The sequence below is a fragment of the Osmerus eperlanus genome, chromosome 13, assembly GCF_963692335.1.
Source record: "Osmerus eperlanus chromosome 13, fOsmEpe2.1, whole genome shotgun sequence".
Lineage (NCBI taxonomy): Eukaryota > Metazoa > Chordata > Actinopteri > Osmeriformes > Osmeridae > Osmerus > Osmerus eperlanus.
Genome location: NC_085030.1, coordinates 10,593,501 through 10,614,906, shown reverse-complemented (window position 1 = coordinate 10,614,906; position 21,406 = coordinate 10,593,501). Strand labels below are relative to the sequence as shown.

Here is a 21,406-nt window from a genome sequence, read left to right as displayed (position 1 = left end):
TCGCGGCTCTTCAATCGTATTTAAAGGAGCTGAACGCAATGTAGGGGTTAACTGTGGTATAGTAATTAGAGTCGCTGCTCTCATGTCGCCGTCCTCCAATACGCCCCCCGCCGTTTCTCCGCCTGCACACACACCCCTCCCCACCAGCTCTTCTCGATGTCTTATACACTGGAAAATCAAAGAGCGAGCCTCCCGCGCTCACACACAACTGGTTCTGCGCGCAGGGAGCACAACACACAGAGAGAGATATACGCTTTCCCCTCTTCTGCTAAATTAAGCCATTTGTTTTGTTTTGTTGCGAATCGGTTTGGCAAAAAGGACACCTACACAGCATTTCATAGGAAACATCTGCTTGGAACTTTGTTGTGCCTAGTTTACGAATAGTCCAATCTTTAAAGTCTAATAAAATCCCGTAAATCCTGTTATGATGTCAGTGAGAGGTAAGCGCTTGCCTCCCTGTTATATGTGCTGAGGTATTCTTTAAGCGCCTCTGAGATGGAAAATAGGTTCGCGAGGACCCGATGGACACCCCTGACCGGGCTGGTGGTGTGTTTGCTGGTGTGCGCTTGTGTGGTGGACTTGGTTCTCGCTCAAATTCGGTACTCCATCCCAGAGGAGCTAGAGCACGGGGCTTTCGTTGGTAACATCGCCGAGGACTTAGGCTTGGATGTGGCCAAGCTGTCTGCCCGTCGGTTTCGTATAGTTTCTGGTGCCAAGAAACAATACTTAGAGGTGAACTTGGAAAACGGCATTCTGTTTGTAAACGAAAAAATTGATCGGGAGGAGCTATGTGAACAGAGTCCATCCTGTTTTTTACACTTACAAGTTGTTATTGAAAATCCACTAGAACTGTATCGAGTGGAAGTTGAGATTTTGGACGTCAACGACAATTCTCCGAACTTCCCTTGGAGCGAATTTAATCTTGATATTACCGAGTCAGCGGCGCCCGGATCCCGGTTCCCATTAGAGAGCGCCCAGGACCAGGACGTGGGTACCAACTCGCTCCGCTCTTACCAGCTTGGCTCAAACGAACACTTCGTGCTGAACATTCAGACGCGTAATGACGGGAGTAAGTTCGCGGAGCTCGTGCTGGAGACCCCGCTGGACCGGGAACAGCGGAAGACGCACGAAATGGTGCTCACAGCAGTGGACGGGGGGTCCCCACAGCGCTCAGGCACTGCGATCATAACTATAACAGTGCTGGATGCCAATGATAACGTGCCCGTTTTCGACCGACCCGTTTACCGGTCGAGTCTCGTGGAAAACGCACCGAGAGGGACGCTCGTGCTGAAGCTTAACGCCACGGACCTGGACGAGGGCTCGAATGGAGAGGTGTCCTATGCGTTCAGTGGGCACGCTCCTCTGAAGGTGCGAGAGCTGTTCAGCGTGGATCCATACACGGGTGAGATCCGTGTGAAGGGGGTGGTGGACTATGAGAAAGCCAGTGTGTATGAGCTGTATGTGCAAGCTAAGGACAGGGGTCCCTCTGCCGTGGCGGTGCACAGTAAAGTATTGGTGGATATCGTAGACGTGAATGACAACGCACCAGAAGTCATCCTCACCTCTGTGTCTACACCCGTCCAGGAGGACGCGCCACCGGGGACGGTCATAGCAGTTATCAGTGTTATGGACCGGGACTCGGGAGAAAACGGCAATGTGGACTGCCAGATCCCTAACAATGTCCCATTTCAGCTCCACTCGTCATTTAAAAATTATTACACACTGGTGACGAGCGAATTTCTAGACAGAGAGGCCGTGTCCGAGTACAACATAACTCTCACTGCTCGAGACTTGGGTTCCCCGTCGCTTTCGACTAGGAAAACCATCCTCGTTCAAGTGTCTGATATCAACGATAACCCCCCGCGCTTCGCCCAGCCATCATATACAGTTTATGTGACCGAGAATAACGCCCCGGGCGCTTCCATTTGCTCAGTCACTGCTTTCGACCCCGATTCCAATCAGAACGCTTATCTGTCCTACTCTATTCTGGAGGGTCAGATTCAGGGCATGCCCGTGTCCACTTACGTCTCCATCAACTCTGACAATGGAAATATCTACGCGCTACGCTCCTTTGATTATGAGCAATTGAGAAACTTCCAGATCCTGGTGCAGGCCCAGGATGCTGGTTTTCCTCCGCTCAGCAACAACGTCACTGTCAACGTCTTTGTTTTGGACCAGAATGACAACGCACCGGTTATAGTGTCCCCGTTACCCAAAAACGGGACCGTGGCCACGGAAGTGGTCCCGCGGTCAGTGGACGCGGGTTACTTGGTTGCTAAAATCACGGCTTTAGACGCGGACGCAGGACAGAACTCCCGCCTGTCCTACCAAGTGCTGCAAGCTACCGACCCCGGTCTGTTCAGCGTCGCCCTCTACACGGGAGAAATCAGGACGATTCGCCGGTTGGTAGATAAAGACGCTATGAGGCAGAGACTTGTCATCCTGGTGAAGGACAACGGCCAGCCGCCGCTCTCAGCCACTGTCTCCATCCTCCTCTCTGTGGTCGACAACGTGCCTGAGTCGCTGTCAGACTTTGGCGACCTCACACTCAGCCCGCAGCCCCCCTCCAACCTTGCCCTGTACTTGATCGTGTCACTGAGCACCATCTCGCTAATTTTCCTGGTGGCTATTATCGTGCTGGCCGCGGTCAAGTGCTACAAGGACAGAGAGACCATTAGTGGGTATAACCTCCCCCCGTTTGCCTGCTGCTGCTGCGGGGGCTTCCAGCCTGAACCACCTCCTGAGGTTTTCAAGAAATCTAATCTAAACCTGCAGATATCCTCCGGAACTAAAGTGCCAACTAACTGTATGGAGGTGAACGGCAACAGTACCCTCTCCCAAGCATACTGCTATAAAGTTTGTCTAACCCCCGAGTCAGCCAAAAGTGACTTCATGTTCTTAAAGCCGTGCAGCCCAGGAAGCACCCCGAGAAACAATGAGGCAAAGGGGGCAGACAACCTTGCATGGAGCTCGCAAAACCGGAGTGCATCGGTGAACAACGGTGCTACCACTCCGAACGAGGTAAATAAAAAATAAATGACGTTGTGAATTTAAATTGGAGTATACTTGAATTAAACCTCTAAAATTATATACAAGTTACATATATAAATACGAATATAAATGTTATAACAACCTAAATGTGAAATAGATTTTTGATTCCATAGACTAGCCCCGCACTGAAGGTCAAATCATTAATCAGACAGTTAAGTTAAGCGCTGAACTCTGTATCCCCCAAGGCATCCATGTGGAAGATTTGAATAATATCGTGCTAATACTGTACACTATTTGCTAAACATATTTAATAGTCTGAAATGTATTATGCTGAGCGAAAACATATACAAATCCAACGCAAAAGAAGTGACACGTAGACCATAGGCCTTTACATTGGGCATGTGTTTTGCGTCGTAGTTCTTTCTTGTGAACAAAGCTAAACTGTCTGCGAGAGATAGTCTCGTGAAGAAGAGAAGACGTTCGCTAAAGCCATTCGCTCCAGCCCAGTTGTCAGTTATTATATTTCTCCGTCGTAATCGACAACGATCCATTTTCCACATTTTACTATATTGACAATTCCCTTTACTTCGTTGTAAACGTTTTCATACTAATCAATACCATCTATTGTACGAGTTGAAATCATTTGTGTGCCCATGTCATTCAATGACATTGCCTCTTGTGTGTCCTCCATAGCCAGAGATAAGCAGTAGAGAAGACATCAGTTTTGATCCACTCATATTGGGTTTTTGATAGACAAGGTGACTGAATGTCTCATGTGCCTGCTGAATCCCAGCTGTCTAGACTGTATATAGACTATTTAACAGCGGCCATCGGGTGCGCGACAACCATGCACTTCTACTTTTTTCTCCAACTAACGATTTAAGACAGATAACCCCACTAACTAAGCCTCAAGGGCACAGACGCGGCCGATGCATTATACGGCACAATGCGGCGCATACGCAAGGGGGTCGCGTCCATTATTGATGAAAAATGGCAAAGGGGTGGTTTTTGGGGCGACAGGGGACTGATGGGAGGGGGGAGGGGGGGCAAGGACCTGACTCGGACGTGGCGCGCCTGTAGATTGCCTCTGCTCTCTTCCCTGAATGTGAGGAGAGGGAGATGTGGTTGTTTTTTTCTAATTTCGTCCGAGTTCCTAGCGGGGGAGTGATGAGGAGACGGGGAGAGAGGAGGGAGAGAGCTCAGTGAGGCGGGATGTCGACACCGCTGTTTCTCCAAATCTACGATCGGTAGACCGTGAATGTGTATGTATTGTATCACGCAGGACAATGCAGAGACAGACAGTGGCTGACGACCGGGTTACTATTTTTCCTAGAATGTAAAGTCTATATATGTCATTCTGCTGAAGACAACAAAAAAAATGTTTCTTCACATAGCGCCCCCATGGCTATGAAAAGAGAGGATTTGAGGTCACGGTGATTGTTCAGCTCGCGGCTATGTCCCTCAAGGGCCATGGTGTCCTTGATGACGTTAATTGGTTCCCTTATATCACCCCTGTGGTTCCGCCTTAGCGTCCCCCTATGTCTCATACTGGAGATGTGCACATCATGTGAATGAAACACTAGTCCACACCAGGCTTTATGCCATGGCAGCAGGGTTGGTTTTAATGACATTGGCCTACCATCAACGAACAGGCCAATCGACCTCCACTGAAGGTGAAAGAGGACAATGATTTGTCAGTGATCCCAAATGCTCAGTTTAGCTGGTTAGTTAAGTGAGAACAGGTAGGCCTATGAGATGACCCAGATAAGGTAAAAAGCTACAAGGACTGCAAACTTTTTGGGCTCTCGGTGAGACTTTAATTAAAAAATATGCTATAGGACCATCAGGGCAATAGTAATGTAAAAATAATGCATAAAACCCACAAAACAATTACGTGTATAATTTTCCTAATTTCCTCAGTGGCACGGTTTCCTTTGAAGATTAAAATCGTGTTTCGTTTCATCCCGGTGGGGTTCTAATTGGTTTTTGTGCGGAGCTAGCGCGGAATGTATTTTGAATACCGATTCTAATAATACGCTTACGTCGCATTCTCCTTGTTAGCAACTCTAAGTGAATTAATAGAGCGTGGAATCTATACTATGAGACTTATGCCAGGAATAAACATCACTCCTCACCCCACCCGCTGCGCTACGGCAGAAGAAAGCCAAATAAGTGACAGGCGAGTCATTCCTCAAGGCACAGAGAAACCTACCACTCTCGTAGAAATATCTGAGAAACACTACAAACATCCACAAGAGGGCAGTCATACTCCATGTGAAAATATATCTGACTCTCATCAAATTGTGAGTCTGAAACATGCTATTGGTGAAATCAATGACATCAGGGACTTTGGATTTTCCTGACTTCTATACATCACTGTTGTCTCATATATTTGTTTAATAACCTGTGCTATAGCCTACTAACCAGCCCAAATATATGGATGCATATTAAAGCATTTTTGGTTTGGATTTACATTGACATTTTATTTTATTAAATTTAATAACACATTTAACTTCCCTCTTTTTTTCTGCAGCTAAAGCAAGCAAATACAGACTGGACTCTCACAAAGAACCATAATTCATCACTGAAAAGGTAACATTGTCTTTCATGTTTCAAAGGATTTATTGAATTGCACCTTTATGGTCATCCTGTCTCATGACAGAACATAACATTCTTTTTATAGCATTTCCCTTACCAACTGACCTCTAGACCTGATTAAATCACGATAGAAAAGTCTGGCTTGGTGTCATCATCGGTGTCATCATTCTCTACTGACCAGTGTTTATGCTTTCTGTCTTTGCTGCAGTTATAACTCTATCAACATGGACGGTACACTGATGCGCAAGGCCATGCATGCAGACCCAGACAACTACATCACACCCATGGCTACCGGCCAGTACTGGACTTGGGGGACTCACATGAGGGGTAAAGAGGCCTTGACATGCATACACACACACACACACACACACACACAGAACAAACATCCAAGCTACAACTCTTCTTCTGTTCCAATACCCAATTCCTCTTTCCTTCCCACAGACTACAAGATGTCTCCGTCAGCCAGCGCCGCCTCCGCTGTCCCCCCTCGTTCCTGGACCCCGCGCTGCACTCCCCCACCCCAGCCGCAGCAGCAGCCCTCCCTCCCCCCTGCGCACCCCTCCCTCCCACCACCCAATCCCCACCCGCACCCGCACCCTCACCCTCCGCCTGACTACCAACACAATGTGTACATCCCTGGGACGCCCTCGGCCCTCTGCACCCTGAGGCCGGCCGTGCACCGCAGCGAGCTGGACGTCCACAACGCCTTCTCCACCTTCGGCAAGAGGAGACGCCTCCAGATGTCCAACTACGAGCCCCAGGGGGAGACGGCCGTCATCAACAACGACCTGTACAACGATTAACATGGAGGCTCTGAGACGGCCCAGGGATGGAAGGGTGATGAACTTGATGCGAGAAGTGACTAGACAAGAGCAGAGATCTAAAAAATGACTGAATTCATGTATTATTGTTATATAATACAAAGCAGACGGATCAACGAGAACATTAACACATTATGAATGAATGAACAGTCAAGCTCTACTGTAAAATGGAGAGGGATGCACTATGACAGATAGGATTCTGTGTCAATGAATGCATTTTTGAAAGGGTACCTTAAACCCAAATGGCACTGATGAACATTATTTGACACCTTGAAACTTATTTCCTTAGTTTGTGTTTTTCTGTAAAGTATTGTTATTGTTATTATTATTTGACAATCAGTGAGCAGCAAATGTTTTAAATGGAAACATCCAAAAAGGTCTGGAATTTTGGGCGTCAATTTGCACATTATTATGGAATTATATTTTTTAATGTTTAGTGAAAAATATACAATCAAGTTGTGTTAATCCACTATTTGATCACAAATGTCATACTTTAAAAGTCATAAAAGACACAATTTGTGTGAAAATAAATTAATGATGTATGATATGCAAACTTCAGTTGACTCTAAAACGCAGAAGGTAAGCTCTCCCCAACTCATGTATAGTCTATACATTTCTCAAATAAAGTATTTTTTCTCATATGGATTTTTTTGTGTTCATAAGAGGCAAGTGTCAATTTGTCTACTTGGAGATATGGTTACATAGGCCTATTGTCAACTACATGTACATTGTTAGGCCTAAGTAAGTTGGGGTGAGGGGGTGTAGAAACTATAAACTTGTGTTGTGGGAAAAGAATGTCGGCATCGGGGCAAGCTTTTTGCGACGGTAAGCTTTTTCATGGCACAGAATAAACATTGTAAAATGCTAACATATGCTAATTGAAGTGCTTGCATTTCCTTTCGCCCGCAGAGAATAGCCAAGGTTCATTACCTGAACAAACAAATTCTCTTCTCGAAATATCATTTTAATTAAGATGGTGAGCCATGGGAACAAGCGTCGGGAAGGGGGCCGCAAATCCAAATGCCACACCTGGACGCAATCCACCGACCCTCGTCCCCCCCTCTTGCCATGCCCTTTTCCTTTTAATTTATCACGGAATGAGCTCCGAATGTCAACAGATGAGTATCAGCCGAATGAAGGAGGGGTAAATAGGTTGGTGCGTGCCTCACATTGAGAATAATTCTGCTAATAAGGATTGCGTTGTCCTCAGAGAAACACACGCCCCTCGAACTGGAGGGTAACCTAGGTAACCAGGTCCACGGCTGGGGAGGCGTACCGTTGGGATGGATGGTGGCAGGGCCTAAGCTATTTAGGTCAGATAGATGGGCTCACTCAGACGAATGTGAACGTGAAAGTAGAGCTGTCACCTTAAAATAGAGAGGCTTGAGATGTATCACCTCCTTCACAGCTCTCACAAACCATAAGCAACATCTTCAATAGGCATACTGATGGTAAGAAAATATATACCTTGGGGTTCATATGAAGCCACCGTCTTGCTTGCTAACACAGGGTCATAATGTACGTGTGCATGTTAATTTGTTGTTAAGATACACTGTATATATGAAGTTGTACTAACCTCAAAGGGAATTGGATGCCTTTTTCTCTTCCGAACATGAATGAAGCCCATCCTCTTCTTCTACTAACCCTGACCCTTGCCCTCTGGCTTTATTGGTGACCATGGAAACTGGTATGCATGTATCAGATACTGGAAATCTATATGCATAAGTTACATCATTTGGTAAGAAAGTTATACGTACCTGCGTGATGAGTTGCATTATGTCATGAGTGTCATCAGATTCACACACTTCATACTAAAGACAGTTAAAGAAGCTTACTACAATCACATGAAAGTACTACATGACTTAAATGCCCAACCACTTTTACAGACATACTTCATCAACACTCCATCTATCATTATTTTACATTACACATAGCACCACTGGAAACAGGAAGCGAATCCTCCGGTGATTGGCTGACAGCAAAACAGATGAACAGGGATGAGCACCACAATGACAAACCATGGGTATAACTGGCCAGAGGAGGAACCACACACACACCGACACACCTGGGAGAGATAGAGAAGAAACAGAAAACTAAGTGAACAAACATCACAAGAGAGATTATTGGGCTGAGGAGATAACAGACACTCATATGGCAGTTAGATGATTATAACTTAGTTACACTCTAGATGGGAGGATGTAAATGTCTTGTGAGGTCATATATGTGACCTCTTGACATTTGACTGAACACCTAAAACATTCAAGCAATGCTTGATATCTTGTAGTCATGGTTGTTCTCATTTAATTAAAAAACCTTTCTGAGCATGCCGGTTTTATCTCCACCAGAGGGCGCATTTCAGTAAGAAACAGAGAGATAGGAAGAGAGAGGAGAAAGAAAGATATGTCACAGTGCAAAAGTCTTATAAGAATGAGTAAGATGCTTTGAAAATCCAGTAATGTGAGAACAAGGCATTTCAGAATATCAAACCATTTTCAATTTCAATCAATGTTGAATTTTCAACAGTTTCCGATGTTGTCACAATTTTCCATTCATTTAAACATGTTCATCAAATAACTTTACCATCAAACTAGGCCTATGTACAGTTAAGGGATCTCGGACGGAGGTCAGTTAAACACAACGGATTGTTTGAAAGTCAGCTGGGCTGCATGGAATAGTCAGTTGGGCGCTGTCCATTCGCGTGGTGCTGAAGTGTCCAGCTGATTCTGAGAAGCCTACCGTTTAATTCTTGCACCATCTTTTTTTGCGGTTGATTAATGTAATAATCAGTGAGATAATAGCACAGTAGCGTGATATAGGAATTACCTGATATTTAACAGTCAGGTTTTCGCTGCTAATAATGTCCGTTAGCTGTCCATGCGCATAATGCTGAAATACATCGATGCAACTAATGCGATAAATATTCTACTAACGTTCCAAATTATTTGTAGTACAGCTGGTGTCTTCATTAATTAATTATATTAACATATAGTTACTTTCAAATTATGGAAGTAGGCTTATTATATTGTTTTACCCTCATCAAAGCTCGACAATCAGTGATCTCTCTTGGTTTTTGAGGTACGTGTGTGTATCGTTTGTCTATGTGAGTCTGCGATTGGGTTTAAAACAGCAGTGTTTTAGTCACACGGTGTCACTGTTCACTAGTAAATATCACAGAGTACAACGAGCTAGCCAAGGCACTCCAAATAATCAGTTCTGTAGGACAGTCAAGCAATTGTTTTAGGAAATGCCTTTTCATTTAGAAACACTGCAACTACCTTACAGCCTAAAACCACCAAGATCCTATTCGTTTTTGTTGTTTTAAGAACGTTAACGATAGTTACATCGGGAAGAAAACCTGTTTCTATAAGGATGCAGCAAAAAGGACTCTGGATTGTCTTTGCGTTGTGTGTGATATGGCGCACTGCTTTGTCTGTGACAAGGTACTCCATTCCCGAGGAGATGGAAAGAGGCTCCGTAGTAGCGAACTTAGCCGCAGATTTGGGACTGGAGCTTGGAGGATTGGTACACCGTGAGGTAAAGCTCGATATTTTTCATAGCAAAAGATACCTGGATGTCAACAAAAAAACTGGTGAGCTTTCTATCGTGGAGAAAATAGACAGAGAATACCTTTGTCCGACGAAAACGGCTACGACCTGTTTTGTTAAACTAGATCTTATCATAGAAAGTCCCTTACGCATTTTCAACATTGAGTTGGAAATCACAGACATAAATGACAACGCTCCCCATTTCCGAAGGGACAGGGTGGAGTTGGACGTTTCCGAATCAGCCACACCGGGGGAGAGATTCTCCCTACCCAATGCAGTTGACCCAGACGTTGGTTTTAACACAGTCAAAACGTATCAGCTCAGTGAAAGTGAACATTTTACCATAGAGATTCAGACAGGGAGTGATGGCACTAAATATGTTGACTTGGTTTTGACAAAGGCCTTAGACCGAGAGGAGCACTCGGTCCACAATCTAATATTAACGGCCATTGACGGCGGAGTCCCAGCACGCTCTGGCACAGCAAATATTGTTGTTCGAGTGCAGGATACAAACGACAACGCCCCTCGGTTCGACCTACCGGTTTTTTCCGTTAACATGACCGAGAACTCTCCAATTGGAACCCTTGTAACGAAACTAAACGCCACAGATATAGACGAGGGTCCTAACGCAGACATAACGTACGCGTTTACACTTTACACATCTGAGAAAACTCAGGACATCTTTGCACTGAATCCAAACACTGGAGAGATAACAGTAAAGGGAACTATTGACTTTGAGGACATGAAATTCTACGAGATGCACGTTGAGGCAAAAGACAAAGGCGAGCAGCCCCTGTTGGGCCAGTGTAAACTAATAGTTCACGTAACGGATATGAACGATAACTACCCAGAAATTACTATTACATCTCTTAAAGGTACCGTTAACGAGGATATCCGCGTCGGCACAGTCATAGCTCTTATAGGTGTAAGCGACAAGGACACGGGAAACAATGGCAAGGTGAGACTATCAATTACCCAGCCTCTACCATTTATTTTGAACAAGTCCTCTGATGTTCATTATGAGCTCATAGTATCAGAACCTTTAGACCGTGAAAAAGTTCTGGAGTATGACATCACACTGGTAGTGAGTGATGAAGGAACGCCCTCTTTATCTGATAACGAAACGATTACTTTACATTTGTTGGATGTCAATGACAATGCGCCCCAGTTCCCTCAGTCGTTCTACACAATTCCCGTTACTGAGAATAACGCACCTGGGGCCTTGTTAAGTTCCCTCACTGCGTTTGATCCTGACCTCCATGAAAACCAGTATCTCGTGTATTTTATCATAGAAAAGGAGATAGTGAACACCTCCATGTCCATGCTGTTCTCCATCAATCCAGAGAATGGTAATCTTTACGCACTAAAGACGTTTGACTACGAAATAGAGAAGGAGTTTCTTTTCCACATTGAGGCCAGAGACTCTGGTGTCCCTCCACTCAGCAGTAACGTTACTGTTCACATCGTTATTGTGGACCAGAATGACAACACACCAGTCATCGTCTCTCCATGGCGCGCACACGGGTCCATGGTGGAGGAAAAGATCCCCAGATCCATCGATAAAGGATCTTTGGTTTCCAAGGTGATAGCCATAGACACGGACTCGGTACAGAACTCTCGCATTACATATCAGTTTCTCCAGGTGACTGACGCCACGTTGTTCAGTCTGGATCAATACAACGGAGAGATCAGGACTATGAGAATGTTCAGTTACAGAGACCCACGTCACCAACGGCTGGTTGTCATCGCCAAGGACAACGGACAGCCTGCGCTCTCTGCTACAGTCACCATAAAGCTCTCCACGGTGGAGACTGCTTTTAAAGCCTACTCTGACATGACTGAAGTGCCTCTAGAATATGACATCTTCTCTGACCTCAACCTGTATCTGGTGATCGGACTGGGCTCGGTGTCGTTTCTGTTACTGATCACCATATTGGTCACCTGCGTGCTGAAGTGTCAGAAACCGAAGCCCAGCAAAGCGGCTCCTCCCTGCAGGAACAGCGTGATCAGCGAGAGGAACTCCACCATCGCGGATTCCACCCTGGTCTCCAACGATGCGTACTGGTACAGCCTGTTTCTAGCGGAGACGAGGAAGGGGAAGCTGGTAGTCAGACAGCCTGTGCCAAAGGGATCCAGATACATCGTGTCCAGTATTCCAAGAAGCACAGGACTGACAGAGACCAGCGACTCCGCTGCTTCTACTCTGCAGGTGAGACGAGAGTTTTTAATGTTGTGAGTTTATCTTTAATATATCCACTATTCCATGAAATTAAGCATTAGTACTTCTATTGTTCGTGCCACGGCCTTATATACAAAGTATTAGCCTACCGTTCTAAATAATTATGTTAAAAAAAATATATATATTAAACATGTCCTATCACATTATTCGAAATCGCATTGCTAATAGTTCACACAATCCATAACGCGCATTTAAATACCCCGTTTTACGAGTACAGGTCTAAATATTTGATCATAGCTTCTAAGCAACAAATTCACGTAGGCCAAGTGTGTATGCTGGTCATTTGCACTAAGAGTCGCTGCAAGCCAATAAAATACATTTGATTGTGAGGTCATGGTCGCCATGACAGTGAGTCATTGTAGAGAGGTCTGATCATTAACATTGGGTAACTCATTGGTGCTGGATCCTTAAAAAATCTGGATAGGTTATCTTGCAGGCACATTTTTATGAAAAAGGTGGCGATCATGTCCAATTATTACATTCTAGTCAGTGACTGAAACCGTTTGGTGGACTGCTTCACAAAAATAAATATAAGAACAATGGAGGCGTTTTACAGCGCAATACACTGGGAGAGGTACGTGTCTCTCTTTTTGATTTTCTCTACCATGCTGAACACAGCGTCTGCAGTTACACACTATTCTATTCCGGAGGAAATGGAGGAAGGATCTGTGGTCGCCAATTTAGCCGCTGATTTGGGTCTGGATGTGAAAACATTAACTAAACGGAAGATGCGGTTAGAGATAATATCCAATAAAAAATATCTGGATGTGAACAAAGAGACGGGGGAGCTGTACATTGTAGAGAGAATTGACAGAGAGTTTATCTGTGCAATTAAAACGTCTACATCGTGTTATCTTAAAATGGAGGCAATAATAGAAAATCCCAAACGCATATTCTACATTGAAATAGAGATAATGGACATTAATGATAATGCGCCTCATTTTCGGAGGGACACCATTGATCTAGACATTTCTGAAGCAACACAGGCTGGGGAACGTTTTTCTGTGAACAATGCGGTAGACCCCGATGTTGGGTCAAACTCCGTCAAAACATACCTTTTAAGCGAAAGCGATCATTTTACCATCGACATTCAGACTGGTAGGGATGGGTCAAAGTTTGCAGATTTAATTTTGAAAAAGGCTTTAGACCGAGAGGCGCAGGCCGTTCATAATCTGATACTAACTGCGGTCGATGGGGGAGTCCCCGCGCGCACTGGTACAGCCAGCATCATTGTTCGGGTACTAGATACGAATGATAACGCCCCTCAGTTTGACAAGGAAACATATAACATTTATGTGATGGAAAACTCTCCAATTGGGAGCCTTGTGGTAAAACTGAATGGAACGGACTTAGACGAAGGACCCAATTCCGATATACTATACTCATACAGTTTGTATACATCTGAGATAACACAGAACACATTCGGTTTAAATTCAAACACGGGGGAAATAACGGTGAAGGAAATGATTAATTATGAAGACTTTAGGATGTATGACATGGAGGTCATAGCAACGGATAAAGGAATACATTCTTTATCAGGACAATGCAAACTAAAAATTATAGTCACAGATATGAATGATAATCACCCTGAAATATCCATCAAATCATTCCAGAGTCCAGTCAAGGAGAATGTAGCAGTAGATACAGTGATAGCAGTGGTAAGTGTCGGTGATAAAGATTCTGGTGAAAATGGAGTAGTTGATATAAAAATTCAGAAGAATTTACCATTTGCGCTTAGAGAATCTTCTGATAACTATTATGAATTGGTGGTTTCAGAGCCTTTAGACAGAGAGAAAGTGCCAGAATATGACATCACATTCACCGTTACAGACAGGGGATCCCCTGCGCTTTCTGACAATGAAACTATGACTTTAGAACTACTTGACGTTAACGACAACGTTCCACAGTTCCCTCAGTCGTTCTACACTATACCTGTTACAGAGAATAACGCACCTGGAGCCTTGTTAAGTTCCCTCACTGCGTTTGATCCTGACCTCCATGAAAACCAGTATCTAGTTTATTTTATCATAGAAAAGGAGATAGTGAACACCTCCATGTCCATGCTGTTCTCCATCAATCCAGAGAATGGTAATCTTTACGCACTAAAGACGTTTGACTACGAAATAGAGAAGGAGTTTCTTTTCCACATTGAGGCCAGAGACTCTGGTGTCCCTCCACTCAGCAGTAACGTGACTGTGCACATTGTTATTGTGGACCAGAATGACAACACACCAGTCATCGTCTCTCCGTGGCGCGCACACGGGTCCGTGGTGGAGGAAAAGATCCCCAGATCCACCGATAAAGGATCTTTGGTTTCCAAGGTGATAGCCATAGACACGGACTCTGTACAGAACTCTCGCATTACATACCAGTTTCTCCAGGTGACTGACGCCACGTTGTTCAGTCTGGATCAATACAACGGAGAGATCAGGACTATGAGAATGTTCAGTTACAGAGACCCACGTCACCAACGGCTGGTTGTCATCGCCAAGGACAACGGAGAGCCTGCGCTCTCTGCTACAGTCACCATCAAGCTCTCCACGGTGGAGACTGCTGTTAAAGCCTACTCTGACATGACTGAAGTGCCTCTAGAATATGACATCTTCTCTGACCTCAACCTGTATCTGGTGATCGGACTGGGCTCTGTGTCGTTCCTGTTACTGATCACCATATTTGTCACCTGCGTGCTGAAGTGTCAGAAACCGAAGCCCAGCAAAGCGGCTCCTCCCTGCAGGAACAGCGTGATCAGTGAGAGGAACTCCACCATCGCGGATTCCACCCTGGTCTCCAACGATGCGTACTGGTACAGTCTGTTTCTAGCGGAGACGAGGAAGGGGAAGCTGGTAGTCAGACAGCCTGTGCCAAAGGGATCCAGATACATCGTGTCCAGTATACCAAGAAGCACGGGACTGACAGAGACCAGCGACTCAGCTGCTTCTACTCTGCAGGTATGAATAATCAGTAATTGTATATGTACTTTATGTTACACCATGTCTATTCATACAAACCCTTTGTGAAAAGAAAAGTTGATACTGCAAGTAGAACTGCCTATGTACTGCAGTTGCAAAACTCGCATAAAACGCACTAGGCCTATATATTTCATACAACCACCGCGTCCAAAGTTATGGTTAAGTCATCACTACTGTTAAACAACCACATATCTTTTTCAAATTGACACATTGTACATAACCAGCCACATGTAAATATTTGTCTCCACACATGTGTTGGGTACTTTTTAAGTTAGGCATCCCTGAAAATATGTACTGCTAGCAATTGTTTTTGCGCAGGACTAGCTCTACGGCAAATTCAATAACTCGGACTAAAACCCCAATTCTACCAATGCACAAAAAATATGTATTCCAGTACACAGCTATTGGACCTGTTACCACACTTGAAGTCAGCTGTTCTGCATCATACATCACAAAACACTTTGTTTGTCCATATATTGAATTATGTTTTTTATAGTTATTTTAATTTGCTTTCTTTTGATTTTGAAAGGAACACATAACGCACTACATAAATGCAGTTTTTTTTAATATCAGGTTTGCGTTATTTATTGTCAGTTTAATACTAATCAAATGTTTTTCTTTGTTTCTTAGATTTAAACCTAAGCCTAGAATAAAACTGTGAATATGAATTTAAAATTGTGAAGGTTTGTGATTTGCTATAAGTGTCGCTGTTTGCCAACGAAACACACTTGACAGTGATGTCATGGTCGCCATGGCATTGCGTCACATTTTTAAAGTCAGAGAAGCAACAGTGGACAGCTCCACGGTGCTGAATAGCCTACCTAAAATCGTGAGCTCTTTTTCGCTCATATTTATTCCGGCTACATTTCGAAAATGCCTAACGTTCACCTTCCGATTTGCTGACTGAAACTGTATTTTAGCTTACTCATAGCATAAAGGAAGAATCTTAAAGAAAATGGACAGGTCTATCACAGCAAAACATTGTGAGAGGTACGTCTTGGTATTTCTTCTTTTCTCTGCCATTCTGAACGTAGCGTCTGCAGTTACACACTATTCTATTCCTGAGGAAATGGAGGAAGGTTCTGTGGTTGCCAATTTAGCCTCTGATTTGGGTCTGGATGCGAAAACGTTAAGTAAACGAAACTTGCGGTTAGATGTCATTGCAAATAAGAAGTATCTTGACGTTAAGAAAGAAACGGGAGAACTGTACATTTTGGAAAGGATTGATAGAGAGCTTCTTTGTCCCGCCAAGACATCTTGTTATTTAAAAATGGAAGCAATAATTGAAAACCCTCAGCGGATATTCTACATCGAATTAGAGATAATGGATATTAATGATAACGCACCGCATTTTCGCAGAGACAAAATCAACCTGGACATTTCAGAATCAACCCAGGCGGGTGAACGTTTTTCAGTGAACAATGCCGTCGACTCTGATGTTGGTTTAAACTCAGTGAAAACGTATCTTTTGAGCGAAAGTGATCATTTTGCCATTGAAATTCAAGCGGGAAGAGATGGGTCAAAATTTGCTGATTTAATATTGAAAAAGACTTTAGACCGAGAAGAACAAGCTGTACACAATTTAATCCTTACCGCATTAGATGGCGGAGTCCCCACGCGCACGGGCACAGCCAGTATCATTGTTCGGGTACTAGATACCAATGACAACGCCCCACTGTTTGATGAGGAAACATATACAATTAACGTGATGGAAAACTCCCCTATTGGAAGCATTGTGGTGAAGCTAAATGCAACTGACTTGGACGAGGGGTCTAATTCAGATATAGTATACTCATACAGTTTGTATACATCTGAGAAAACACAGACCACGTTCAGTTTAAACTCAAATACTGGGGAAATATCAGTGAAGGATATGATTAATTATGAAGACTTTAGGATGTATGACATGGAGGTCATAGCAACGGATAAAGGAATACATTCTTTATCAGGACAATGCAAACTAAAAATTCTAGTCACCGATATGAATGATAATCACCCTGAAATATCCATCAAATCATTCCAGAGTCCAATCAGGGAAAATGTAGCAGTAGATACAGTGATTGCTGTGGTTAGTGTCAATGATAAAGATTCTGGTGAAAATGGAGTAGTTGATTTAAAAATTCAGAATAATTTACCTTTTGCACTTAGAGAGTCTTCTGATAACTATTATGAGTTGGTAGTTTCAGAGCCTTTAGACAGAGAAAAGGTCCCAGAATATGACATCACTTTCACTGTTACAGACAGGGGATCCCCTCCGTTATCTGATAATGAAACTATGACTTTAGAACTACTGGACATTAACGACAACGTTCCACAGTTCCCTCAGTCGTTCTACACTATACCTGTTACAGAGAATAACGCACCTGGAGCCTTGTTAAGTTCCCTCACTGCGTTTGATCCTGACCTCCATGAAAACCAGTATCTAGTTTATTTTATCATAGAAAAGGAGATAGTGAACACCTCCATGTCCATGCTGTTCTCCATCAATCCGGAGAACGGTAATCTTTACGCACTAAAGACGTTTGACTACGAAATAGAGAAGGAGTTTCTTTTCCACATTGAGACCAGAGACTCCGGTGTCCCTCCACTCAGCAGTAACATGACTGTTCACGTTGTAATTGTGGACCAAAATGACAACACACCAGTTATTGTCTCTCCGTGGCGCGCACATGGATCTGTAGTCGAGGAAAAGATTCCCAGATCCACCGATAAAGGATCCCTTGTTTCCAAAGTGATAGCAATAGACACTGACTCGGTACAAAACTCTCGAATAACATACCAGTTTCTCCAGGTGACTGACGCCACGTTATTCAGTCTGGATCAATACAACGGAGAGATCCGGACTATGAGAATGTTCAGTTACAGAGACCCGCGTCACCAACGGCTGGTTGTCATCGCCAAGGACAACGGAGAGCCTGCACTCTCTGCTACAGTCACCATCAAGCTCTCCACGGTGGAGACTGCTGTTAAAGCCTACTCTGACATGACTGAAGTGCCTCTAGAATATGACATCTTCTCTGACCTCAACCTGTATCTGGTGATCGGACTGGGCTCGGTGTCGTTTCTGTTGCTGATCACCATATTGGTCACCTGCGTGCTGAAGTGTCAGAAACCGAAGCCCAGTAAAGCGGCTCCTCCCTGCAGGAACAGCGTGATCAGCGAGAGGAACTCCACCATCGCGGATTCCACCCTGGTCTCCAACGATGCGTACTGGTACAGCCTGTTTCTAGCGGAGACGAGGAAGGGAAAGCTGGTAGTCAGACAGCCTGTGCCAAAGGGATCCAGATACATCGTGTCCAGTATTCCAAGAAGCACGGGACTGACAGAGACCAGCGACTCAGCTGCTTCTACTCTGCAGGTAAGATAGTAATATTCTGTCTTCTTACGAGGAGTGAATCTTCAGGTAAGACGTTTGGTAGTAGGCTACAGAGTCATACTGTTTCAGACGTATACATTTTTTTTTAATCGTCTCTCAAAACGTCCTCCATGGTCCCGATATAATGACATGACCCGAGTTGTGCTAACCGGTCATATGCGCACAGCGTCGCTGTTAACCAGCTTAACCATTCATTTGTGATGTCACGATCGCCATGTTGGGCGTCATAGTGTGGAACAGCTGCAGGTGCTGACTCCGCCATCGGGTAGAGAAAGGATATCTGCAATAGTACATCACAAGACCATTGAATAAGAAGAAGGTTCATAACATGTTCACATAATTTTAGAGGACAAACCACATTCTGTGACGATATACTGTATTATAAGACAATTTTGTCAGTGTTGTTGAACAATGGAGCTACACATTGATGCCCAGGCGTGGAGATGGTACGTTTCGGTCTTGCTTATTTCTTTTGCCGCTCTGAACACAATTTCTGCAGTGACGCACTATTCTATTCCAGAAGAACTGAAGGAAGGTTCGGTAGTAGCAAATTTAGCCGCGGATTTGGGACTTGATGTTAAAACTCTTAGTAAAAGGAAAATGCGCTTGGATGTAATCGCTAATAAGAAATACTTAGATGTGAACAAAGAAACTGGGGAACTGTACGTCGTTGAGAAAATCGACAGGGAATACCTTTGCATATCAAAAACAACATGCTTTCTTAAATTGGATGCTACAATTGAAAATCCGATACGGATGTTTAATATTGAATTAGAAGTCCTGGACATTAACGACAATGCACCTAACTTTCGAAGAGATACAATGCATTTGGATATATCTGAGTCTACCCCTGCTGGCGAAAGATTCTCATTGACCAACGCTGTAGACCCGGACATTGGTACAAATTCTATCAAAACCTATTACTTGAGTGAAAGTGATCATTTCAACATTGAAATTCAGACAGGCCGTGATGGATCAAAATTCACTAATTTGATTTTAAAGCAGGCTTTAGACAGAGAGGACCAGGCTGTTCATAATCTAATACTTACAGCTGTGGACGGCGGCATACCCACGCGCTCTGGTACATCCAGCATAATTATTCGCGTGTTAGATACAAATGACAACGCCCCTCAATTCGATAAAGAAAGCTACACTATAGACGTTGTAGAAAATTCGCCAATTGGTAGACTTGTGGTCAAACTGAATGCAACTGATTTAGACGAGGGGACAAATTCAGACATAGTATACTCATATAGTCTTTACACGTCTGAAAAAACACAAGAAACATTTAGTCTAAACCTTAACACTGGAGAAATAACGATTAAGGAAATGATCAATTATGAAGATTTTAGAATATATGACATGGAGGTAATAGCAACTGATAAGGGCGCGAATCAATTATCAGGCCAGTGTAAATTAACCATTCTGGTAACAGATATGAATGATAATCATCCTGAAATATCCATTAAATCATTCCAGAGTCCAATCAAGGAGAATGTAGCATTAGATACAGTGATAGCAGTAGTTAGTATTGGCGACAAGGACTCTGGTAAAAATGGAGAAGTGGATTTACATATTCCAAATAATTTACCTTTTGCGCTAAGAGAATCTTCTGATAACTTTTATGAGTTGGTAGTTTCAGAGCCTTTAGACAGAGAGAAAGTGCCAGAATATGACATAACTTTCACTGTTACAGACAGGGGATCCCCTCCGTTATCTGACAATGAAACCATGACTTTAGAACTACTGGACGTTAACGACAACGTCCCACTGTTTCCTCAGTCTTTCTACACTATACCCGTTACTGAGAATAACGCCCCTGGGGCCTTGTTACGTTCCCTCACTGCGTTTGATCCTGACCTCCATGAAAACCAGTATCTAGTTTATTTTATCATAGAAAAGGAGATAGTGAACACCTCCATGTCCATGCTGTTCTCCATCAATCCAGAGAATGGTAATCTTTACGCACTAAAGACATTTGACTATGAGATAGAGAAGGAGTTTCTTTTCCACATTGAATCCAGAGACTCTGGTGTCCCTCCACTCAGCAGTAACGTGACTGTTCGCATTGTAATTGTGGACCAAAATGACAACACACCAGTCATCGTCTCTCCGTGGCGCGCACATGGATCAGTAGTCGAGGAAACGATCCCCAGATCCACCGATAAAGGATCCCTGGTTTCCAAGGTGATAGCTATAGACACTGACTCGGTACAGAACTCTCGGATAACATACCAGTTTCTCCAGGTGACTGACGCCACGTTGTTCAGTCTGGATCAATACAACGGAGAGATCCGGACTATGAGAATGTTCAGTTACAGAGACCCACGTCACCAACGGCTGGTTGTCATCGCCAAGGACAACGGAGAGCCTGCGCTCTCTGCTACAGTCACCATCAAGCTCTCCACGGTGGAGACTGCTGTTAAAGCCTACTCTGACATGACTGAAGTGCCTCTAGAATATGACATCTTCTCTGACCTCAACCTGTATCTGGTGATCGGACTGGGCTCGGTGTCTTTTCTGTTACTGATCACCATATTGGTCACCTGCGTGCTGAAGTGTCAGAAACCGAAGCCCAGCAAAGCGGCTCCTCCCTGCAGGAACAGCGTGATCAGCGAGAGGAACTCCACCATCGCGGATTCCACCCTGGTCTCTAACGATGCGTACTGGTACAGCCTGTTTCTAGCGGAGACGAGGAAGGGAAAGCTGGTAGTCAGACAGCCTGTGCCAAAGGGATCCAGATACATCGTGTCCAGTATTCCAAGAAGCACGGGACTGACAGAGACCAGTGACTCAGCTGCTTCTACTCTGCAGGTAGGATTTAACACATAGTTGGTTAAAGTTGTAGCTGTCATTCTAGATACTTG

General features: G+C 44.1%; 5 protein-coding genes across 5 annotated transcripts; all 5 read left to right on the top strand.

Annotated features, from left to right (window-relative positions):
* Nucleotides 1–203: 203 nt before the first annotated feature.
* On the top strand, nt 204–7,053 carry si:ch73-233f7.1 (uncharacterized protein LOC100537710 homolog). Its single transcript, XM_062476435.1, has 4 exons — nt 204–3,021; nt 5,525–5,583; nt 5,798–5,916; nt 6,031–7,053. Exons 1-4 carry the CDS (start codon nt 496–498, stop codon nt 6,390–6,392), a joined length of 3,066 nt encoding a protein of 1,021 aa, XP_062332419.1. The 5' UTR covers nt 204–495; the 3' UTR covers nt 6,393–7,053.
* Nucleotides 7,054–9,591: 2,538 nt separating this feature from the next.
* pcdhb (protocadherin b) lies at nt 9,592–12,191 on the top strand. Its single transcript, XM_062476923.1, has one exon. The coding sequence runs from the start codon at nt 9,780–9,782 to the stop codon at nt 12,189–12,191; it is 2,412 nt and encodes an 803-aa protein (XP_062332907.1). The 5' UTR covers nt 9,592–9,779.
* A 385-nt stretch (nt 12,192–12,576) lies between these two features.
* On the top strand, nt 12,577–15,148 carry LOC134032376 (protocadherin alpha-C2-like). Its single transcript, XM_062476335.1, has one exon. It carries the CDS (start codon nt 12,734–12,736, stop codon nt 15,146–15,148), a length of 2,415 nt encoding a protein of 804 aa, XP_062332319.1. The 5' UTR covers nt 12,577–12,733.
* Nucleotides 15,149–15,955: 807 nt separating this feature from the next.
* On the top strand, nt 15,956–18,530 carry LOC134032465 (protocadherin alpha-C2-like). Its single transcript, XM_062476436.1, has one exon. The coding sequence runs from the start codon at nt 16,119–16,121 to the stop codon at nt 18,528–18,530; it is 2,412 nt and encodes an 803-aa protein (XP_062332420.1). The 5' UTR covers nt 15,956–16,118.
* Nucleotides 18,531–18,812: 282 nt separating this feature from the next.
* LOC134032863 (protocadherin alpha-C2-like) lies at nt 18,813–21,371 on the top strand. The gene has a single exon (XM_062476920.1). The coding sequence runs from the start codon at nt 18,951–18,953 to the stop codon at nt 21,369–21,371; it is 2,421 nt and encodes an 806-aa protein (XP_062332904.1). The 5' UTR covers nt 18,813–18,950.
* The last annotated feature ends 35 nt before the right edge of the window (nt 21,372–21,406 follow it).